The sequence below is a fragment of the Balaenoptera borealis genome (assembly GCF_965194805.1).
Source record: "Balaenoptera borealis genome assembly, chromosome: 14".
In the NCBI taxonomy this organism is placed as follows: Eukaryota; Metazoa; Chordata; class Mammalia; order Artiodactyla; family Balaenopteridae; genus Balaenoptera; species Balaenoptera borealis.
Window position 1 is genome coordinate 76465044 of NC_138875.1, and position 23881 is coordinate 76488924.

At 45.0% G+C, this 23881-nt stretch overlaps 1 protein-coding gene and 1 pseudogene across 6 annotated transcripts in view; one reads left to right on the forward strand and one right to left on the reverse strand.

Moving 5' to 3' along the window:
* The window catches only part of LOC309610631 (ATP synthase F(0) complex subunit C1, mitochondrial pseudogene), a 218161-nt pseudogene that overhangs the window by 133825 nt on the left and 60455 nt on the right, over positions 1–23881 (reverse strand). The gene's annotated exons all lie outside the window — the stretch shown is intronic.
* RPH3A (rabphilin 3A) overlaps positions 1–23881 on the forward strand; it is a 100086-nt gene that overhangs the window by 19127 nt on the left and 57078 nt on the right. The window contains exons 2-3 of one of the 5 annotated variants that reach the window (XM_082353677.1): positions 14151–14239; positions 18269–18280. The exons of 1 other annotated variant lie outside the window; for it this stretch is intronic. In XM_082353677.1, coding sequence (XP_082209803.1) covers positions 14151–14239; positions 18269–18280 — 101 coding nt within the window. Of the gene's footprint in view, positions 1–14150; positions 14240–14260; positions 18281–19613; positions 23645–23881 lie in introns of those variants that run through there. 3 more of the 5 variants (XM_082353673.1, XM_082353674.1, XM_082353675.1) reach the window with 3 other exon arrangements.

The following is a 23881-nucleotide window of genomic DNA, read 5'->3' on the forward strand; positions in this document are numbered from 1 at the left end:
TGTGTTGTGGGTGGGATGGTGCTGGGGGTGTGGGGGAGAGGTGAGCAGGAGCATGTGGAGTGTGTGGCGGCCGGCGTGTGGACGTGTAGTGTGAGTGTAGGTGGGAATAAGGGCATGAGAACATGCTGTCAGTGGGAATGGGCGAGTGTAGGTGTGCGGTGTGGGTGGGTAGGAATGGGGCTGAAGCAGGGGTGTGTGTGTGTGTGTGTGTGTGTGTGTGTGTTGAGTTGAGAAGACAAGTAAAGCTCTTCCCTGGGCTCTAATTGCCTCTTCTTCCAAGGATGAAGTGAAATATGCATTTTCCCAGGACAGGGAGCATCTAAGGCCAGAGTACTTATTCTTTCTGTCTTGTAACCAGAAACTGGCTCTGCTTGCTTGATAAGAGAGCCAGACCAAGTCAAAGATGAGGAGCTTTGCCTGCATATGAGAGGAGAGTCTGTGAGCTTGAACCATTCCTTTCCAAATGCAGAAAGAGGCCATCTGAGAAAAGCATATTGCCCTTTTTACAACAGCCCCAATGAGTAGTTTTTCTGTTTGTGCTTGATTACCTCCAGTGAATGGAAATCCATTACTTCTCAAAGTAGCATATCCTCCTTTTGATACCTCTGATGATTAGAGAGCTGTTCTTTACCTTAAGCCAGACTTTCTCTTACTGTACCTTTTACCTTTTGGTGCCGGGTCTGGCCAGGCAGCTGTGTTATATGAGTGGCTGTCCAGAGTAGTGGTCAAGAGTGTTGGTATTAAGGGGAGATACACTGGGATTTATACCCTGGTTGGCTCCACCATTCCTGGCTGGGACATTGGGCATATTAAGGTACCCTTCTGAGTCTCAGGAGTGGAAATAACCTCATAGGCTGGTGTTGAGGATGAAATGAGGTGGTATATGGAAATTGCGCAACTGAAGGCTTGTGATGTTAATTTCTGTGCTACCCCGCCTTTGCTAATGATAGACCCTCAGGGCAGGAGAGTGAGTTGGTCAAGAGCACAGGCTCTGGAACCACACTGCCAGGATTCTAAATGTGGCCCCATCATTTACTAGCTGTGTGACCTGGGAGTAGCTACCCAACCTCTCTGTACTCCAGGTGTATCACCTGTGAAAAGGGAATAGTCATTGTTTATTAGATCATTGGGAGGATTAGGTGATTCAGTACCCAGAACAGTGCCTGGTATATAGAAGGCACTCAGAAATTGATCACATACCCAAAGGAATAAATGAAGAGAGTTTAATTAAGCGACTGTTTATAGTCATGTGAATGAGTCAACAAGGTCAAGGGAAACCAGGGTGCTGAAACACCCCAGCATCCATCAAAGGAAGCCATCACCATCTCCAGGCCTGGAGAGGCAGGAGAAGGAGCAGTTATGGACCCAGAAGAGAAAGGGTTATATGAAGAGGTCCTCCTGACGAGAGTTACCACCTTTAGTGTAGGGCCACAGCCAGCCCGTGGTGACCACCACGAGGGGTCCAGGGAGGAAGTACCCCAGCCTCTTGCTCTTTCCTCCCTCCAATCATCAGCAATCCCTCCAATTAGACAAATCCAACCAGAAACCAGAGGGTAAGGGAACCACTGATGCTGTCCACACAGGCCAACCTCCCAGGGCACAGACTAGGGCGGAAGGGTGAATAGATCTGGAGAGTGAATGGAAAATACCCAGCAAAGCTATTTTTATCATTAGTTTGGCACGATGATGCCACTTTTTAAAACCATATTTGCCATATAAAACCAGCAAATTAATATGCTTAACCAAATATTATATTATTTGCACCAACAGTCAAGATAGCAGGTGTCTCCCTCCCACCTGCAAGAGGGAGGGGATATGGGGGTATATGTATACGTATAGCTGATTCACTTTGTTATACAGCAGAAACTAACACATCATTGTAAAGCAATTATACTCCAATAAAGATGTTTAAAAAAAGAAAGATAGCAGCGTGGTCCGAAGGCTCATTTATATAAGACCCAGGTCCAGGAATATCTTTGGATATTCCACCTGCTACCAAGTGACCTTGGCAAGCCAGGGCCTCAGTTTCCTTATCTGTAAAATGGGAATGCTACGTCTCCCATCTGTGATTTGTGAAAATGCTCCTCAGATGAGAGGATGCTGTTTTTTTAAGGGGTAAATGCCCCTCTTTACTCTGAGTATTTCATCCCTGAGGCAGAGGAGGGATCAGGGTGACACCTGTGGTCTCTGTGGCATGAGGAGAGTTAGGGCTGCAGATAAGTCAGTTCCAACTGAGTTTTAATCAGAATGAGTGTCACTGCAACTTGACCCTGCGTGGCAGCTGGAGGCCATTAAGCTAAATGACTTGTTTTAATACTCAGACCTGCCTAATCACATTTTCTTGTTTGGAGCCGTGTGTGTCTGTGCATGCGTGCTCAAGTGCAGAAATAAACCTGAGCTTTTCCTCTTCTCCTTACTCACCACAATGTGGTTGGAGCAGAGATAAGCTCGATAAGCAACACAACAAAAGCAAGCTTCCACTTTATCAAGTAATCAGGTAATTGGCTGGACTGTGCAGGGAGCCCTGAAAAGTGTTCTGTTAACAGTGTCTGCCTTTGCGTTTTGTTGTTCAGTATTTGGGTCTGTAGACTCAGGGCTCGGAGGGACTCATAACCCAGGGGAAGAAGGAAATGTTGAGGGTACCCCTGTCCAGCAAGAGACATTCTCCCCAGGAAGATCAATTCTAGATCCTCTGCCTTGCCTTCAGTGTGTGTCATGTGTTTTCCACTGTGGACTCATTTCGAATGCATGCACTGCTGTGACTTACTCGCTGTGTGTCCTTGGACAAATGACCTTACCTCTCTGGGCTTCAGTTTCCTGATCTGTAAAACTGGGTAATGAAAGGTCCTATTTTCTAGGATGGTTATGAAGATCCAACAAGATGTTTCACATGAAACACTTAGTGCAGTTTCTGGCCCCTAGTGAGCACAGACAGGATGGGTTAGGTTGTGCTGTGGTAACAAACAATCCTTGAAGTTTCAGGGACTGAAACAACAGAGATTTGTTTCTCACTCATGCTCCCTGGATATGGTGGGTTAGCAGGGGGTGTCTGCTCTGCATTTGTCCTCACACAGGGACCCAGACTGAGGGGGGATGGAGCTCCATCTTCATTCATCCATGATTGTCAAGACAGGAAAAAGGGGAAGTGCTAAAGTGGGCACCAGCTTTAGAATTTCCACCTGGAAACTTTTATTGGCCAAACAGGTCATGTGACCACTCCCAGCTTTCCATGGAGAGGGACAGGCAATCCTATTACATGGTGGAAAGCCAGAAATATTTAGTTATCAGCATTAGTGACAACCATAGCACTATCAAATGACCCTTGCTTTAGTACAATTATATTGTCATTATCATAATAACAGAATATGTTTTGTTGTTGTTTTTATTTCTGTCATTCATCATTATCATGCTTCATGTACTTAATCTGGCTTCAAGAATCCTGAAACATTTCCCTCTAGTGCCGAAGTTCGGTTCCCATCTCTTTAAGAAAACATACCTGAGATTATTATTAATAATAACATAAATTAATAGTAGCTTCCACTTGGCCCCAGACCAAGGACTTCACATATATCATCTCATTTAATCCTCACAGTTCTCTTTTGAGATAGGTCCTATTATTTTCCCCACTCTACAGATGAGGAAACTGAGGCTCAGGAAGGTAAATTCACTTGTTGGGCTCATAAATGGCAGAATGGACTTGGCCCCCAAATCCATACCCTAAGTTGCCTTGCTGAACTGTCTGCTAAGAATATGTTGTCTTAGCCTCTGGATCTTTAAATGGGGAAGCAGGGGTTGTCTGGGTGGAGAGTGCTGGAGACACTATGCACGATCATTGTTGAAACCCACAGAAACAGGGGTTCATCGCTGGGACCCATCCACTCTTTTCTGTCCTGTGTTCCCCTCTTCTCAACCCTGCAATCACCCCAGGCTCCATCCTCATGAATTTCTCCATTCCCTAAATATTCCACATCCATTGAAGCCTCTGAGCCTTTGCTCACTCAGTTCCCTCATCCTTTCCTCCATCCTCCATGTCTTGCACACCCCAGCTCATCCTTCAGGGACCAGCCCCAATTTTCCCCCTTTTGGGAAGACCCACCCCCAGGCAGAGCCAATCCCATAATCTGTCTGCTCCCATGGCATTTTGTACATTAATAAATCTAAACCTTTTCTACACACACACACACACACACGCACACGCACACACTCACAATACAGTCTTTTTAGAGGAGGGAAGAAATTATTCTTTGTTTTTAATTAATACCAGCTCTCTCATCCCAACTTTTAATACTGCCACCTCATTTGTCTTATTAAGTACTTAGTTTTGCTTTTAATTAGTGCTGTTTATTTTCACTGAATTTTAATTGTCAGTGCAGGATCTCAGCAGACCTTGGTGAGGATGCTTTACAAATGTTTCTTGTCCTCCTGCACCACCTCAGCTTCGGTGGCAGTGTCTCTGAGGTAAAGGAGGCAGGGATTCTGAGGGTGGCTGAAGGCAGGTGTGTTTTTTTTCCATACCTCAGCCAATTCTGGTTACCTTTGAGATTCCTGTTCGCTTCAAGGTAGCTGGTCTATGAAGACACATAGAGCTTAGGAGCATTGCAATGGCAGAAATTCAATTCAAAGTTGACTTCAGGAGAAAAAATAGGAACATATTGGCTCATATGTTCAACATATGGTAGCCAAAAAGACCAGGATTGATTCAGGTGTGGCTCAATCCAGCATTCCAGCAGTGTCGTCAGGAATCAGTCCCTCTCGATCTCTCAGCTCTACTTTCACCCCTTCACAGACCTTTGCCATTTGGTGGCAAAAGTGACCAGTAGCAGCTTCAGGCTTCTGTTCTACCAGTTTAGCAATCCCAGTGGAAAAAGAGTGCTTCTTTCCATATAGTTCCAGCAAAAATCTTAGGGCATGCCTTCATTGGTCCAGCCTGGGACATGTGCCTATCCCTGAACCCATGGGGCATCATACACTGATTGATCAGAGATGGATCATTGGCCCACCTCTAGGGACCAGGTTTGGGTGCCCCCTCATCTGAGCCACACAGATTGATACTGAGAGAGGGATGGTTTCCCAAAGGAAAATTGGGGGTCTGTTACTCAAAAAAAGAAGGGATTAAGTGCTAGACAGGCAAAAAACAAGAAATATCTACCCCAGATGTCCACTGCATTGTCTCACTCAGGCCTAAACAAACACCTGGAATTTAGACATTTGTTTTCCTCCCCAGCCCCACCCTCAAATAACACTAACAGTGACCTCCTTGCCTACTACTTAAAAAGCATTTTATATTACCAGGCCCCTGCACATGTGTTAACCCTTCAGCTCTTCCCAACAACCCTTCGAAGTTGGCGTGACAAAGATGGGAATTTTTATGTCCTCATTTTACAGATGCAAAAACTGAGGCCCAGAATGACTAAGTGATGTGCCAGGAAATGAGTAGTGGAGCTAAGGTTGGATCCCAGGACTCTGGGTCCAAGGCCGGCAATTGTTCTACAACAATGGGCTGTACTATCAGCCAGCTTTTGCTGCATAACAAACAAAGCACCCCTCAGATTAGTGGGTTAGAACAACAGCGTTTTGTGGTTTTTTTTGATGTGGACCATTTTTAAAGTCTTTATTGAATTTGTTACAACATTGCTTCTGTTTTATGTTTTGGTTTTTTTGGCTACAAGGCATGTGGGATCTTAGCTCCCTGACCAGGGATCAAACCTGCACCCCCTGCATTGGAAGGCGAAGTCTTAACCACTAGACTGCCAGGGAAGTCTCATCAGCCATTTATTTATCTCAAGATTGTTTAAGTCAGTGACTGGGTTGAGTTCAGCTGGGCAGTTCTTCTGGTCTAGGCTAGGCTTGTTCACATCTGTGGTCAACTTGTATGTTGGCTGGGCCTGGCTAGTTTATGATGGGGCCCCCCCACAAACGTGGCCTCTGTAAACTGCCAAAGTTGCAGAGCAGTGTGGGATGAGCTCTGTGCCTGCCTTAAAAACCCATAAAATGGGGACTGTCCTATGGGATTTCTTGAAGGCTCATGGCAGGAACCATCTGTTACTGCTATATGGTGATGGGAGACCCATAGGGAGGTGACAGTAAATTTGCTCTGTTTCAAGGCCAGGAGCACAGAGGTGCCTTCATCTCGAGCATCTCTCAGGCCTGTCTCTGTCCTTGTCTTGGATGCCAGCCAGCTCAGCATGGAAGGAGTCAGGCCTAGTCATTCTAGCTTTGGCCCAGTTCAGGGGAGGCTGGGGATGTCCCATCTGGCTCTAGGAGCAAAGAGAAACCAGCAGCAGCCTGCACCCTCTGGATGTAGCTGGACCTGTAAGGGATGCTGGGGCTCTGAGAGAGGAGGGTGGAATGGCAAGGCTTGCAGGCGTGTGGAGGGGCACTCAGCTCTGTCAGTAGTAGGCAAGGCAGGAGACCACCATCTTTCTCTTTGCTGAACCAAGTGTTCTTGCCATGGCAAATGTCTATAGGAGCCCTTAGTGCCTGGCAAATGGTCAAACCTGGATGCATGGTTGAGGCAGAATAGAATATATTCAGTTCACTTCTCAAAGCCCTTCTGTGGCTCCTACATCACTCAGAGTAGAAGCTTAAATGGTCCTAATGATCTGATGTCCCTTACCACCCCCACTGCTGCTTCGGCTCCCACTTACCTCCCCCTTGCTCACTCTACTCCAGCCACTCTGCACTCCTTGTCATTTCTCCAACTAACCAAGCACATACTCATCCCGGAACCTTTGCACTTGCTTTCCCCTCCAACTTAGAATGCTCTGCCTCAGCTATCCATGTGGCTCAGTCCATTACCCGCTTCAGTCAGGTCTTTGCTCAAATATCATTTCTCGGTGAGCCCCCATCTGACCACGACCAGCTTTTTTGTTTGTTTGTTTTGTTTTGTTTTGTGTTTGCCAAGCCTCGCAGCTTACAGGATCTTAGTTCCCCAGCCAGGGATTGAACCTGGCCCCCTGGCAGTGAAAGCACCAAGTCCTAACCACTGGACCACCAGGGAATTCCTTGACCACCTACTTAAAATCAAACTTCCCTCTCAATCACCGATCCTCCTTCCCTGTTTTTCTCTAAAGCACTCATCACCAGCCAGCATGCTTTACATTTGACTTACTGTTTCCCCACTAGAAGGTTAGCTCCATGAGGACAATGATTTTCCTTTTTTATTTGTTTTAATGCTGTATCCCCAGTGCCTAGAACAGTGTCTGGCACATAGTAATAGATGTTCTATAAATTTTTTTTTATTCTTCCCATTTCTCAAGAGAAGCTGGTAAACTGTATTTTTAATTAAATCCTGTGCTTTTAAAATATTGGCTTAATTTTCCTTTTAAAAAATACTGCATGGGCCAAACAAAAACGTAGTTTCAGCCTGGATGCTGTTGGTGGAGGGCCCCCAACCCCACTCCACCCCTGTTTGGAGCCCTTGGTGTAAGCTGCATTTCCCACGCCGTCAGACATTCCAGGTGATTTTTTTCCAGGTTCTTAATTGGGCAGAGATAGGCTGGACTCAGGAGAAGAGGGAAGGGGCAGGAAAAAAGACAGAGAGACGGAACTGACTGGGCACCATCTGAGCTGGTGGCTGCAGGTTCTGCCGCGAAGCATCTGGTTTAATTCCAACACTGTGGGGCTGGGAGGCTGGCTGTGGCATTGAACTCTACGCAGACAGCTGCAGCTCACACTGGTTCCCTGCAGCGCCCTGAAGTGCCGCGTATGGCCCCTGCCAGCCCAGCCCAGGCCCACCGTGTCACGCTTAGACACCTGCTGTGGCTCTGAAGCTAAATGGACTTTGAGGGTTGTTTTTTCAGTTCAACTAAAACCAGCAGAAGACCTTGGAGGTTCTGGGGGATGGAGGCACCCTTCCTTAACAAACTGTGCTAAAGGGAGTCAGGGGAGAAGTAGGTAGAACAAAATGTAGAGGCAGAAAGGCAGGGTTCTGGAATCTGGCTTTTCTGGGCTTGGGACAGGGTCTTCGTGTTATTTTAAGATGCAGGTGACATAAAGATTAGTACCAAGCTGTGGAGGTGGGCAGATCTGGAACAAGGCCTGGCTCTGTCACTCACATGCAGATTTATTGAGTGCCCACTGCACTCATGGAGCTCTGTGACTTGTGTGAAGATTTATTGAGCATCTACTATATACCACACTCAGGACTGGCTGCAAAGTGAAAAATGCAGGGCCCCTTGTTCAAATATTATAAAGAATTTCAAGATGATGACAGCAGAGCATTAAGCCAAGTGTGGGCCTATCTAAGTACAGGGTCCTTCTAAGCTCAGGGTCCTTCTATGCATGGTGCCCTGTGCACCTGTATAGGTCGCAGGCCCATGAAGCTAGCCCTGCATGCACTGGAGTTACAACTGTTGAACAAATACAGACCCGGGCCCTGCTCTCATGGACCTTACAGAATAGGTGGGGAGACAAACAACGAATAAGTAAAAAATAATAATAATCGCACATCACAATAACTATTATAAAGGGAACAAACAGGATGCAGTGAGAGTAAGTAAGGGGTAAGAGGAGGTGACTTAGAGAGTGTAGTCAGGGAAGGCTTCTTGGAGGAGGTGATGTTTGAGCAGAGATCAGCAGAGCGTGAGCAGAAACCAGCCATGAGAGAGTGAGAGGAAGATGCTATCAAGGCAGAGAAACAGCAGAGGCAAAAGCCTGGCAGCTGGAAAAGACAGTGTGTCTGGAACATGGTCCGAGATATACAAGAGTAGTGGGCAGAGGGTCATGACAGCTGTTTGAGGTCACGGAGAGAGTCTTAAATCTTATATGCAATGGACAGCCATTGAAGCACTTTATTATTTATCTTTTAAATAAGTCATTTATTTTTGAATAGCCAACATATCCACATGGTTGCAAATACAAAGGGGTATCATGTGAAAATTCTTCCCATCTCAGTCCCAGCCTCCCAGTTTCCCTGCATAGAGGCAAACAATGTTGTCCATTTCTCGTGTGTTCTTTGCAGAGATACTTTATGCAAATACAACCCAAAATCACATGCACATATCCTACTTGCCCTTGTGCACACAGATGGTGTTGTTCTGGAATATTTTTCTACATCTTGGCTTTTCCACTAGACAATTAATCTTGGTGATCAATCCATATCCGTCATAAAGAATCTCATTATTCTTTTTTTTTTTTAATTTATTTATTTATTTTATTTTATTTTTGGCTGTGTTGGGTCTTCGTTTCTGTGCGAGGGCTTTCTCTAGTTGCGGCAAGCGGGGGCCACTCTTCAACGCGGTGCGCGGGCCTCTCACTGTCACGGCCTCTCTTGTTGTGGAGTACAAGCTCCAGGCGCGCAGGCTCAGTAGTTGTGGCTCACAGGCCCAGTTGCTCCGCGGCATGTGGGACCTTCCCAGACCAGGGCTCGAACCCGTGTCCCCTGCATTGGCAGGCAGATTCTCAACCATTGCGCCACCAGAGAAGCCCTCTCATTATCCTTTACAGCTGTGCAGTCCTCCACCGTACAGATGCACCAACATCCAGCTAGCCAGTGCTTGTTATTCGGCATTTAGATTGCTTCATTGACTAAAGCAGGTCATTGGGAAGCCCACTTAAACTCTCTGTGACTCAGTTACTCATTTGTGAAATGGAATAAGAAGAACATCTACCTTCTAAGGCTATTGTGAGGATTAAATGAGATAAAACCTGAAAGGCACTTAGCAGGTACCAAGCCCTTGATATTTGAACTAGCGATTGTTGCTGTTGTTGCTTTCATTCCTAAAAGCAGACAGTTCCTTGGGGCTCACAGCCGGGCTGTGGGGGACCCTTTGCCCAGGAAAGACCTGAGCCTCTGGCTTCCAGGGGAGGCAATTATTTTATGCTTTCTGAACTTGCAGCTGCAGCACTAGATTTAAGCCAGTGCTTCTACCCTGGTGGAGCCGAAGCATGTGATCTCTGAGAGTCTCCAGGCAGGGGTCTGGGTGGGCAGGTCTCTGTTCGTTGCTGAGGCTGAGGTGGGAATGCAGCCAGGGGCCAATGGCCATCAAACACTCGTCAGAACCCAACAATCTGAAGTCCAGGGAGGAGTGTCCTACAGGTGTGAACACAGTAGTGCATAAGCACCTGGGCTTTGGAGACAGAGTTCAAGGACTGGCTCTGCTACTTGGTAGCTGTGTGATTTTGAGCAGGTGGCTTAACCACTCTGGGTCTCAGCTTTCTCACCTGTAAAATGAGGATAACACCACTTACCTAGGAGTAAGACTATAAGGATAAAGGCTTAAGGACTGTAAGGATAAAAGCTTCATTATTTAATGAAGCTATGGAATTTGGCACATAGTAGATGCCCAAGAAATGTTAGTCCTTACTGTCAGATAAACTATGATCTAGGAGAAGTAGGAAAAGGGAATTACCATTCTACAAGTGCTTACTGTGCATCAGGGAGTGTGGAGGTGCCTAAACTCATCATCTCAATGACCCCAAGATTCTGCTGCGGTCCTAGGGCTGGAACACACATTCATCTGACACACACACGTCTACCTCTGCTCCTGAGATCAATGGGTGGTTTCCCTCTGCTGGTCCTCCCTGGCTTCCTGTCCGTCATGGTGATGCTGTCTCTGTAGTGGGCAGTGAGAAAGATGGGATGATCTGAAAATGTCAGGGGCTCGCCATTGGACTTCCTCCGTTTCTGTTAACTCACCCGTAAACTTGAGATCTTGGCTGGACTTCATGGAGTATTATTTGCAGGCAGGCAGGGGATATGTTAGGATCCAGCTCTGTCAGATTGGAAATGGTTAAGCAGCTTGCCTGAGGTGACATAATGAGGTCCGGGACCAGAGTCCCACTTTCCTAAGATTCTCCCTTCTACTTTCACATGAAGTCAAGTTCTCTGGAAGCAGAACCTGAGACAGGTTTTTTAAAAAAATTGTATTGAAGTATAGTTGATTTGCAATGTTGTGTTAATTTCTGCTGTAAAGTGACTCAGTTATACATATATATATATTTTTTCATATTCTTTTCCATTATGGCTTATCACAGGATATTGAATATAGTTCCATGTGCTGTACAGTAGGACCTTGTTGTTTATCCAATTCTATATATAATAGTTTGCATCTGCTAATCCCAAACTCTCAATACTTCCCTCTCCCACCCCTCTCCCCCTTGGCAACCACAAATCTGTTCTCTGTGAGTCCATTTTTGTTCCTTAGATATGTTCATTTATGTCATATTTTAGATTCCACATATAAGTGATATCATATGGTATTTCTCTTTCTGACTTACTCGCTTAGTATGACAATCTCTAGGTCCATCCATGATACTGCAAATGGCATTATTTCATTCTTTCTTATGGCCGAGTGATATTCCATTGTATATATATACCACATCTTCTTTATCCATTCATCTGTCAATGGACATTTAGGCTGTTTCCATGTCTTGGCTATTGTAAGTAGTGCTGCTGTGAACACTTGGGTGTATGTATCTTTTCAAATTAGAGTTTTGTCCGGATATATGCCCAGGAGTAGAATTGCTAGATCATATGGTAACTCTATTTTTAGTTTTTTGAGGAACCTCCATACTGTTTTCCATAGTGGCTGCACCAATTTATATTCCTACCAACAGTGTAAGAGGGTCCCCTTGTCAGTTAGTCATGGCTCTGGGCTGCTCCCTGGGGTGGGGGTAGCCTCCTAGATAACTCTGGGCAAGGCAGATGCTCTCTTTGGCTGAGGGCAATGCTCTGTAAAGTGGGGCTACCATAAGCCCCTAGTTGCTAACACTCCTAGAGGCTGGGGGTGGGGTGGGAGCCCCACCTGTAAGGGGCATCAACAATTTCTGCTGTACCCACTCACCTCCACGGGCATCTCCACCCCTAGCTGAGATGTGGACACATGACCTTCCCTCTCTGGGCTGTTACTCCAGTTGTTCAAATAGCCTTGATTACTCAGGCTTCCCTCTCCAGGCCCAGGCTACTTGACCGGGGCAAGGAGCCCATCCTGGGATATTACACTCTGAGAAGCCTGGGTGGCAAAGCTGAAATAACCAGTGCTGTCCAGGGTGGCTTCTGGCCTGGAGGGACAGAGCTGGGTGGTTTCCATGGGGCGGCCAGCCAGTGAGTTTGGACTTTGCAGGCAGAATTTTAATAGGAAATGAGCTCCCGGTATGCCTGGCTGAATGCAAGAGAGGGTGGGCAAGCCACGTTCTGCCTTGAGGGCAACAGAATTTGGAGATCAGAGTTCCTGGGAGGGGACAGTGTATTCCTTGTCCCAGCTCTCCCCCACCCCGACCTCCTGGGATCCTCCAAGGTCAGTGCTGCCTCTCTGCCTCAAAGCAGGAGGCGAGGTAATCAAATGAACGTTCGGCTGTCCAGACCAAGGGCAGCTGAGGACGCCCCCAGGGGGCCCAGGACAGCCTCATTCAGCTCTTTGCACAGGCAATAATGAGATGTTAAGGTTCTTTTCAGCAGATTTCCTTCACAACAGGAGTCATCTCTCCTTTCTTTCTGTTTTCAAAGTGGAAACAATGAAATGGTCATATTAATCTGGGAAGATTATGTTAACCACCCGGGAGCAGATGAAATGGCTTTTCTCTAAGGGGCCTTTCCTTCCCTGTGTCCAACCATCAGCCCCCCGATCCCCGGCTTCACCCACACGAAGATTTAATAATTGCACTGGCTGTAGAATAGGAAAGAGAGTTCTCTCCCTGTTCACCTCCCAACTGCTCATCTATTCAGCTTCCTAGGAAAAAAGACTGTATTGTACCAAGACCTTCAGGGAAATCAGAACCCACTGGACACAGTGACCTACCTTCTAAGGCTTTTTTAAAAAATAAATTAAATGTGATCTCCATGGTCTCTTTCCCCTTATTCTTTTTAGAGATTTATTTATTATTTATTTATTTATCTTATTATTTTTTTTTTGGCTGTGTTGGGTCTTAGTTGCGGCATGCGGGATCTTTTGTTGCGCCACGCGGGCTCTTCATTGTGGTGCACGGGCTTCGGTCTAGCTGTGGCCGTGAGTTTTCTCTTCTCTGGTTGTGGTGCTCAGGCTCCAGGGCGCGTGGGCTCTGTAGTTGTGGCGCGCAGGTTCCAGAGCGCATGGGCTCTGTAGTTTGCGGCACGCAGGTTCTCTAGTTGAGGCGCATGAGCTCAGTAGTTGTGGCACACGGGCTTAGTTGCCCCACGGCATGTGGGATCTTAGTTCGCTGACCAGGGATTGAACCCGCGTCCCCTGCATTGCAAGGCGGATTCTTTACCATGGGACCACCAGGGAAGTCCCTCTTTCCCCTTATTCTTTGCTTAGACATGAGGGAAGGGCAAGGAGGGGAAGTTCAGAAAGGACATAAGCTTGGCTGAGTTCAGCTAAACTTAGTGTTGATGGAGACTCATTCACGCATTCAACAAAAATTTATTAAGTGCCTTCTATGTGCCAGGCACTATGCTGGATATTGGACATTAAGCAGAGAACAAAACAGAAAGAGTTCTGCAAGAGGCTTACATTTTAGCAGGGAGATATTAACCGTGATGGTGCTGTTTTCACAAGCTGTGATTTATGTTTGTGATGATCTCCCTGGTCACTGTGTAGAGCATGGACTGAAGTGGGCCAAGGGCAGAAGCAGAGAGACCAGTGAAGAGGCTCCTATAGTAAGCCAGGCCGGGATAGTAGTGGTTTGGATCAGCATAGTAGCAATTTAGGCACAGAACATTGGGAAGATTCTGGATCTATTATGACGGTGAAGCCAACATGACTTTCTGATGGCTTGGGTGTAGAGTATTAAAAAGAAAGCAAGCCAGGGATGACTCTGGCATTTGGGACCTCAAAACTCTCAAGACGTGGGTTTGTTTTCTTTTTGACCTGACCAAGTCCAAGTTGACTAGTACATGAGTCAGATGACTTCCTCTAGTAGAAAGACCCTGGATTGGAGTTAAGAGCTCTGACCCTCCCTCCTGGATATGTGGTCTTGCATCAACAATGAATGGGAGGAACACGGATTAAAGGGAGGAAGTTCTTCCCTCTGATCCATTTCTGCCACGAGGGAGCTGTGACAGTTTCCCTCTTGGGGCCTGAAAGTCCCCATCTGGAAAGCGGAGAAGCTGGATGAAGTTCGGTTTCTTCTCTGTATCCCCCAGAGTGCTTGGCATAGACCAGGGCCCTGAGAAATAAAGGGTGATTGAATGACTGTTTGCATGATGTCCTTTCTGGGCTGTTGTTTTCCAGGAGCACTGGGCTTCTACCATGACTGACACCGTGTTCAGCAACAGCTCTAGCCGTTGGATGTGTCCCAGTGACCGACCCCAGCAATCAAAGTAAGTCGTTGGGTGTTCCTGGGAGTTGTTTGCTTTGGGGCAATGAGGTCCTGATCTACACTTGAAGGAGGAGAGGAATAGCAAGGAAAGAAATTTCCCTCCCTGGGGTGGAGGAAAAAGAACCTAGTGGGAGTTTGTTGTGGAAACTTCACTGATTTTACTTCTTTGCAAGGTTGGAGTAACAAGATTAAATTCTGAGCTCCATGCCCTAAATGAGAGGTGGCTTGGTGGAATGGAAACAGCACTGACCTGGTGGTTAGAATCAGACTTGGTTCTGGTTCTAGATCTGAGCTACTCTGGGTGAATCTCTTTCCCTTCTTTGGGCCTTGGTTTCGTCATCAATTAAATAAGGAAGTTGGACTAGATCAGAGATTGCAAACTGGCAGGCCACCAGCTGACTCTGACTTGCAGAAATGTGTTTTTTCTTTTTTCTTTTTGGCCTGATCATTTAAAAATTGGGAAATTTCACATACTCTTTCCAGTAACTATTATACCTGAATCAGTGGTGTGCTGGATCTGTACCATGGTGGTTCCTTAGAGCTGATGTTAAATTTTCAGGAATTTTTGCAAGTCAGTTGTTAAACATGGCCAGAATTAAAAATTAAGTTGTATAGTTTTACAATTAAATTACATTAAACACAAAGGTGGTGAATACTTAACGTTAATCACTTCTTAATTTTTTTTAACATCTTTATTGGAGTATAATTGCTTTACACTGGTGTGTTAGTTTCTGCTTTATAACAAAGTGAATCAGCTATACATATACATATATCCCCATATCTCCTCCCTCTTGCGTCTCCCTCCCATCCTCCCTATCCCACCCCTCTGGGTGGTCACGAAGCACCGAGCTGATCTCCCTGTGCTGCTTCCCACTAGCTATCTATTTTACATTTGGTAGTGTGTATATGTCCATGCCACTCTCTCATTTCGTCCCAGCTTACCCTTCCCCCTACCCGTGTCCTCAAGTCCATTCTCTATGTCTGCATCTTTATTCCTGTTCTGCCCCTATCACTTCTTAATTATTTTACTATGTTTTGTTATTCTCTATGTTATTTGTGCCTATGATACCTGTATGGTGAAATACTATATAATAGTACACTACTGCATGTTTCCTCCCAGTTCTGCATTTAGTGACATCATATAGGTACTCGAAATCAGCCACAGTGGGGCTTTTTCTCCAGAGGTTCAACTGTTAAACATTTACCAGCACACCACTGCCTGAAGACCTTTACAATCTAAGTCTATTGTTTATCATCCCTGCAGATTTTCACTCAAAGGTCTTGTTTTTTAAACGCTTGGTAATTTTTTATTGTGAGCTCAATCTGTGAGAATCCTGGGGATCTACCATGGGAATATTTTCTTCAGAGAGATTTGCACTTGCTTCTGCCAGGAATCAGGTGTGCTGCTCACCCAGGATGTGACCTGAGCTCCCTTAGAGGGTCCTGGCTCAAAGTGGGGGTCTCAGATTCAGCTTCCTCACCTTGTTAGGAGCTCAGAGTCAGCCTCTGGAACATAATGCTGGTATTTACATTGGCTTACTGCTCACAGCTCCCTGTTCTGGATTCAGTTTGCTGGGTTTTCTTTTTCTTTTTTAAAAAATTGCCTCATAAAGGTATAATTGATTTACCTCCAACAGTACAGTTTGATCATTTTTACGCATATGCGCACACTCATTCCCCTTTGCAGTCTCTCCTTTCTGCCCCTCCCTCTCCCCACCCATCCCTAAGTAATTACTAATCTTCTTTCTGTAACTATAAATTAGTTTGCATTTTTTGGAATTTCTATAAATGGAATCATTCAGTATGTACTCCTTTTTTGAGAGATGTCTTCTTTCACTTGGCATAATTATCTCATGATCCATCCATATTGTTTTTCATATCAATAGTTTATTCCTTTTTATTGCTAAATAGTATTTCATTGTGTGGATATACCACAATTTGTTTATCCATTCACCTATTGATGAACATTTGGGTTGTTTCCAGTTTTGGGCTAGTACAAATAAAATTTGTATAAACATATACTTTCATTTCTCTTGAGTAAATGCCTAGGAGTAGAATGTCTCAGTGGTATGGATAGTAGGTGTATGTTTAACTTTTTAAAAAACTGCCAAACTGTTTTCCAAATTGGTTGTACCACTTTAAATTTCCACCAGAAGTGTACAAGAGTTCCATCTCTCTTCCTCCTCACCAACACTTGATATGATTAGTCTTTTCCATTTTAACCATTCTAATGTGTGCATAGTGGTATTAGTTTTGTGATTTTAATTTGCACTTCCCTAATGACTAATGATGTTGAATGTCTTCTTTTGTAATTTTGCCATTCGTATAACCTCTTTGTTAAAGTGTCTGTTCAAATACTTTGTCCATTTAAAAATTGGGTCCTTTATCTTCTTGTTATTAAGTTTTCTAAGCTTTTTGTCATGTGTTGTAGATAAAAGTCCTCTGCTGGAGACACATTTTGCACGTATTTTTCCTGGTCTATGACTTGCATTTTCTTTTTCGTAACAGAGTCTTGAAGAGGAAAAGTTTTTTATTGTGATGAAGTCTGTTTTGTTTATTTGTTTCGAAGTAGGGAGGGTTGTTGGAGAATTCCCTTATTTTCTAGCAATCCTAGGGTCTTTTGGAATATTTAGTGCACTCATATTCTTGAAGCAAAAGTCCCTATTTACTACTTCTACCTAAAACCTCCTCTAGTTCTACAAGTTTTATAGTTTTGAAGACATTATTGATCTCTGTTGGTTTCCTTTTTGAAAGGAAACTTCTAGTTTCCGAGCCCTTCCCATGATGTCCTCTTGAAGCCAGCCTTACCTGGCAGACAATATTCCATCAGCCAAAAATTGTCTCTGTAAGATAAACAGTTGCCTGAAGGTGAATGGGGTAAAATATTTATTTTATTTAAGAAATGTCAGTTAATTAAAACCCATCAGAGTTTACTTTAGTCGATATGAAGCCAAACAATTTGCCTTACAATTAAATTAGAATTATTCAAACAGTCTGGATGCAGTTTCATTCAAGTGCTTCTGGGCTCCTGTGAAACATCTTGGCATTCTGAATGCATCCAGCTGGCTTGATTGCTACTGCATTTTCTTCAGATGTTAAAATTATTTTCCAATAAATGCTAATGGGTAAATTATAGTCATCACACATGCTATCTAGTCTGCAACAGTGATGATGTGCTAATGCAGACGCTTCAAATGTCTTTCTCCAATAAATTAAGAAATCTAGTCTTAATTAACTGCTGGCTAGCCAGATACACTTTACTGCCTTTGTGATTTCTCTCAGTCTCCTTGAATCTGACGATGGTGTTTGGAACACAGTTGTGGTTGTGTTTGAAAGAAGTGAGTGTATATGTTTCTTGCATCGGTAGGACAGGGCTTCAGCTGTCTTATGTTGTTGATACACGTGGAGAAATGCTGGTCTCCGATAGTTGATACTTCTCTATAGTTTTCAAGTCTGCAAGCCTGAGAGTGCCAGAGATCAGAGGTGGAAACTGAGGCACAAAGAAGAGATGTGACCTGCCTATGGTAGCATGTCTAGTAAGTGGAGAGGCTGGTCTCCTTTTTAGAATGGAAGGACTTGCTTCCCCAAACTGGGGCACTGCGAGTTCTGCTTTTGGATGATCCAGTCACGGTTCAGGGCTCATTGCCTACCTCAATGTGCTCCTTATCCCCCAGTGTTTGAAACAACAGAAACCAAGAATGATGGTGGCCCTGTTATCATTAAGTGATTCCTTTTTAGTGCCAGAAAACATTATTCAAATACATAAATGATCAGATTGGTTAATTAATAAGCTGAACTGATTGGTCACTTTAATCAAGGCTGTGGCTCATACAACCCTACGTTGCTGCAGCCTTGTTTTAGATGTGCTGGAATAAGATAATAATGACTGATAACAAATGGAAGTAGGTCACTGTGATTTAAACAGAACTGTGCGGTTGTGGCATCCAGACAGTGTTTACATTGTTGAGAGATTTTTTTCCCCTAACTTTATTCATTTTGTTCTTTCTCTCCTTTCTTTGCCTTCCTTCAGTGATAAAGAACAGTGAGTATTTTGTAATACTTTTATTTTTCTACAGACTGAATTTTATCTCTTTTCTGATTAAAGTGGCTTGTCCCTAAAGAGAGATGGTTCAAAAAGGAACTAGCATGTTTTACATATCTAAAAACAAATTCCAGTTGTTAAAAAAAAACACATACCCCTCTTGAGAAAGAAAAATAGGAAATTTCAAAAAAAAAAATCTTGATAAAAGGTTGGAAAATATTCCTTAGGGGAGCCCTCAGTTTAATTTTTGTTAGCAATTCGTGGGGTTCAGCAAGCTTATTAACCACCGTGTGCCTCTGTTTCTGCACCAGTTTGCCTGGGAACACTGTTTGTAGATAAAGAAAATATTAACTCACATGACTACTATCATTAATCAAAGATGCTGATGAGCAGAACAGAGCTTGTGGGAAGTTATGTGCTGTACACATGGTCTCTGTCACCTCATGGAAGGTCAGCCTGATTTCCCAGTGAAATGCCTTTGACTCAGAGGTCCTATCTTTGCTCATAACTTTTGTTTTAAATTGGATTCATTTCCTAAATATGCATGACAGATTGGATGCTGGGTCCAACAAATGAACAGTCAGGCTGCAAAGCAGATGGGGCTTTGGTTGTGTGTACACATTGGGAAACTATGGGAGGTCATTTTTACCTTCCCCTTGATGGGGAAGTTTTCACAGAGCCACAGCCAGAGCGCTGAGTCTAGCCTCAGAACACCCAGGTCTGAGTCCTGCTCTGGGACTCAATGTCAGTCTGGCCTTGGGGCACTGCCCTTCACCTCCTTGAGCCCTGGCCATAATGTGGTTATGTTAACCCTGCCCTTCCACCTTCACTGGGAGGTGGTACGGTCATATGAGATGCATGGGAAAGCTTTGTAAACCGTAAAGCACCAAAATCAGAGGAAGGTGTGGATCACAACCTTGCTTTACCCTTGTGTGTATTTATATATATATATATATATATATATATATATATATATATATATATATATATATATATATACCTTGTATGTATACATTGTGTGTGTGCATGCATATATGTACGGTGTGTGTTCTACAGTCTCTGTGTTGGCTGGTAAAATTCTGGTCTTTTTATGAATATTGTGAGCATATCATTCAGACATGCTAGGGAGAGATGCTGAGATGTTGTGCGATTATAAATATGAACATCACAAGAGAGAAGTTCATGACTTCAGAGGGTCCCAAGTGCTTCAGGCTTCCTGAATGCTGAAAGCTGAAAGGTAGGGTGTATGTCCATCCTCCTTCCCTCCCTCCTTCATCCTCTCCTTCCTCTCCTCTCCTCTTCCCTTTCTCCCTCCCTCCCTCCCTCCCTTCCTTCATTAACAAACACATATCATGCGCTGTGCTAAGCACCAAGAATACAAGGTTAGCCAAACTCTGAGTGGATGTCTAGAAGGGTTTACAAACAAATAAATAGTCAGTCACCAACAAATACACTTTATAGTGCAAGGAGCTATAATAGCAGAATCACAGGGGCCAAGGGAGCACAATGGTGGGCACCTAACTAGACTTTGGGGTCATGATGGGAGAGCTTCCTGGAAGAAGTAATGTGTAAGCTGAGACCATGTAAAGGAGGTACAAGATAGAGAAGAGACAGAGGAGTTCCAGGTAAGGGAACAGCATGTGCAAAGTCCAAATAGGAGAGAGAGCATGGGATTTTAGAAAAGCTGAATGGCACTCAGTCTGGCTTAAAAGATTACCAGGAGCCCGAGATCCCCTTAGCTTTCTGAAGGGAGTCGGGAAACCACAGCATCCTTTTGGCACCCTCTTTAGTCTGTTAGGGGTAAATTTCATCCAAAAGGGCCTTTTTACCAGCAGGGCTTATGTAAACTGTTCTGTGGTGTGGATGCCCCTCCTTCCACAGCCTCCCCTTCAGGATTCATTAAAGTCTCATTCACTGAGCTGTAAAGAGACTTCCTGCTGACACCTGCTTTGGTCGGCATCCTGGGGGAAGGGAGGGGATAAGAAGAAAGGAAAGAAAAAGGATTCATTTTCTGCACACCACCGCTGTTTAATGCTTCAGAGCCTTCGTGCCCTGACAGCATTTCCATCATCCCACTCCTTTTGGGAGTTATAATATATTAATAGAGACATCCGGTGGGTATTTATTACGTGACTATTGTGTGCATGAAATGAAGAATCAAGGTGGGAGGCAGGAAGGAGCTGGGAATCTGCCCTTTGCAGTATTTTAGGGGGAAACATCTGTGAGGGGCTTCCACCTGCAGTCAGGACTAATTTCCTTTTGTGTTAGAGGCCACTGGTGCTGGTTTGTTGGGAGAGTTCCTTCTGACCATCTCTAGATGCACCTAACCAAGTACATTCAGGTCACAGATGAAGCACGTCCAGAATGCTGGTGTCTCGACCCTCTGACCATATTCTCCCCACACAAGAGAATTTCTTAGCAATTCTCCTCCCTCTTCTGAGTGTCAAGCCTCTGGAAGATGAGCAGGTCAACTGCAGTCATCTTTAGACTTCTGTTAGCAGCAAAGTTCTTTCTTTGAATACTATTTTATTCAGAAGCTAAATATATAAGACAGGTAAAGAGTGGCGATGGATAAAGACCTGTCATGGCTGAAAGCATTAAACATACCACGGTGCAACTGTAAGTTAAAATAATACCAAACTGTAAAGTAAATGTAGGGAGTTTAACAAGCTTCACTTTTTTGTTGCCACAGTAGATAGCGTATCAGTTATCTTTTGCTGTGTAACAAACCACCTTAAAACTCAGTGGGATAGAAAAACGATGATTTATTCTCAGGGACCTGGGCTCAGCTGGTGGCTCTTCTGATCTTGGCTGGGCTTGCTCATGTATCAAAGGGTTGTCTGATCTAGGATGGCTGTGGCTGGAATGACTCAGCTCTGATCCACATGCCTCTCATCCTCCAACAGGCGGTCCTAAGCTTTTTGTCATGGTGATGACAGAGAGTAAGAGAGTAAGTAGAAACACACAAGGCTTTTGCAGGCTTAGCCCCGGATGGCACAACATCTCTCCCCTGTGTTTTATTGGCCAAAGTAGGCCATAAGTCCAAGCAGGATTCAGGGGTTAGGGAGAAAGACCCTGACCTTTTGGTGAGATCAATTTCAAAGTCACATGGCAAAGGGCATGGATACTTAGAAGGGTGAAGTATTGAGGTCACCAATGTAATAAACTATATCTCATGATTTTATTAAATATCAAATATTAAATTCTTAAAAAATTTTTTTCTCTCACTCTCTTTGTTTTTAAACTGGCATCCTTGCTTTGCTAGTGTTGGGAACCCAGCATTGCCATCTGGGCCGAAATGAGGATGGCGGGCCTGGTTCCCTGCCCACTCTGTCCCTCTACGACCCACTCACCTGCAGCCCTTTGAGATCCCTCCAGGGAACTACAGACAATAGTTTGAAAACCATGGCTTAGACAGTTTGGGGAAATAGGAGGCAGGTGCCCTTTGATGATTCTCCAGGAAGCATTGTCCTAGGTATGTGAATGAGAGCAGAGATGGGCCAGCCCTCTTCGCCCTGTCTCAGCCAGTAAGCCAGGGGTCTCTCCTCATGCAGCTACTGAGGGTCAGGAGTAGCCTCTGAAGGTCCCGGCAGGAAACAGACATGAAATCATTCCCACTTAACAGATCTGGAAACTGACATTCAGAGTGGCTCAGGGCCCTAGTACACACTGCTAATAAGCCACAGGTCCAGGATTCCAATCTTAAACCCCGCCAGGTCAAGGAGGGCTCAAGTTGGTACACAGTAGGCCCTCTGGGTATTTACTGGACTCGATACAATGCTCTGAGTCACTTGTCCAAGGAAGCAACACTTTGATCTCCACCTTTGGTTTTTAATGAGATCCCAACACTGGACTCTGGTCTTAAAGACGTGGAGCTGGAATCCTGTGCCCAGAGGCCCTTGGCAAGGGTGCCACCGTCCTGTCACAGGAGAATTCTCAAGGCCCCCATGCTCACAGTGTTCTCCAGCCCAGAGGAGGCCCAGACAAGCCCATTTTCTCCCTTGAGAGCAAAGGCTTTGGTTTGAAAAACCATCTCATTTCCCTCTGTTTACTTTTGGGATTAAAACATGAAAATCCACAGGAGGCTTGCGTGTCCCCACTGAGAGCAATCAGTGACATTTTCAAACACTAGATGAACTGTTTGTCAACTGCGTGTTTCTGAGCAGAGGATGGGGGTCTGCAGAGGTGCCGGCAGCCTCTAGCAGGCCTTCTGCTCATCTGCAGATGGAGACAGTTGTCCTCGGCAGACCTCTTGTGGACCCCCATTCCTGCTTATCTTTCTGCAGTCGTGCATTTCCTGTGCATTCTGATCCCAGCGAGTTGTGTGGTGGGGTGAGAGGCATTGGCTTCAGGTCTGACCCATGGCTGACCGTACCCATGACCAGATTGTGAGCTGTGGGAATGTGCCCTTGAAAGGGTCTCCACTGGGTATGAGGCCCAGCATCTCACCTGTGCTCTGTCTTGGTCACTGAGCTACTTCGTAAAGGCAGGAAATAAATGGAGGGGCCGATCAGAAGAGAATGAAGGAAGAAAAGAAGGGATGAAGGAAGGAAGAATAGGGGCAGTTGAGGCATCCATTTCCACAGAAAACCAGAGGGACCTGGGGAGGTGGCTGGATGAGGTTATAACTAAGGCTCTTTGGGAAGGATGGTGGTCTTCATTATGCAGGAGTCCAATGTATCCTTTACAATTAATGGGAAGAAACATCAGGCTGAGGGATATTAGCACACTGTAAGGAAGATCTTTCCAACAGAACGGCATAGACTCCTAATGAGAGAGTGAGGTCTTCATCACGGGGAGCATTCAAGCAAGGCTGGAAAGACCCCTGTAGGGAGGCTGTGCCAGATGGGCTTTCAGGTGATCCTCAATGGCCCTCCCCTCCTGGTGTTCATGCCTTTGTGTAAGCTCCTCGCCTTGAGTGCGTGCAGGACCTGGGATGTGTTTCTAACCTATAGAATACGACAAATGGGATGGAACATCACCCTTGTGATTACATCATGTTATATAAGACCCTTTCTCATTTGACCGGAGCTTGAGAGTCACCTTGTATACTTGATGAAGGAAGTGGCCCACAGGATGAAGTTGGAGAAGTCTGCTTGGTTAGGAATTGCAGGCTGCCTCCAAGACATGGAGGTGACTTCCTGCTAATAGCCAACAAAAAGCTGGGGTCCTAGGTCACATGGCTGCCAGGAAATGAATTCTGCCAATAACTCAAATTTGCCTGGAAGCTGATTCTTCCCCAGAAAGGCTCAAGATGAGAACTCAACCCAGCCGACAACTGATTGCAGCCTTGTGAGATGCTGAGCAGAGGACCCAGCTAAGCCGTGCCTGGACTTCTGACATGGAAACTGTGAGATAATGAATGTGTGTTGTGTAAAGCCCCTAAGTTTGTAATAACTTGTTATGTAGCAATCGAAAATGAACACAGACACTATCGCTGGGGCTTTGTGCCACCCTGTCTCTATCCTCCAGCTGGGCTGATTTTTCCAGTTATCTGATGCTGCAGAACAAATCATATCAAACGTAGTGGCTTAAACAACAGAAACTACTTATTACCTCTTGCAGTTTTTGTTGGTAGATATTTGAGAGTGGCTTGGCTGG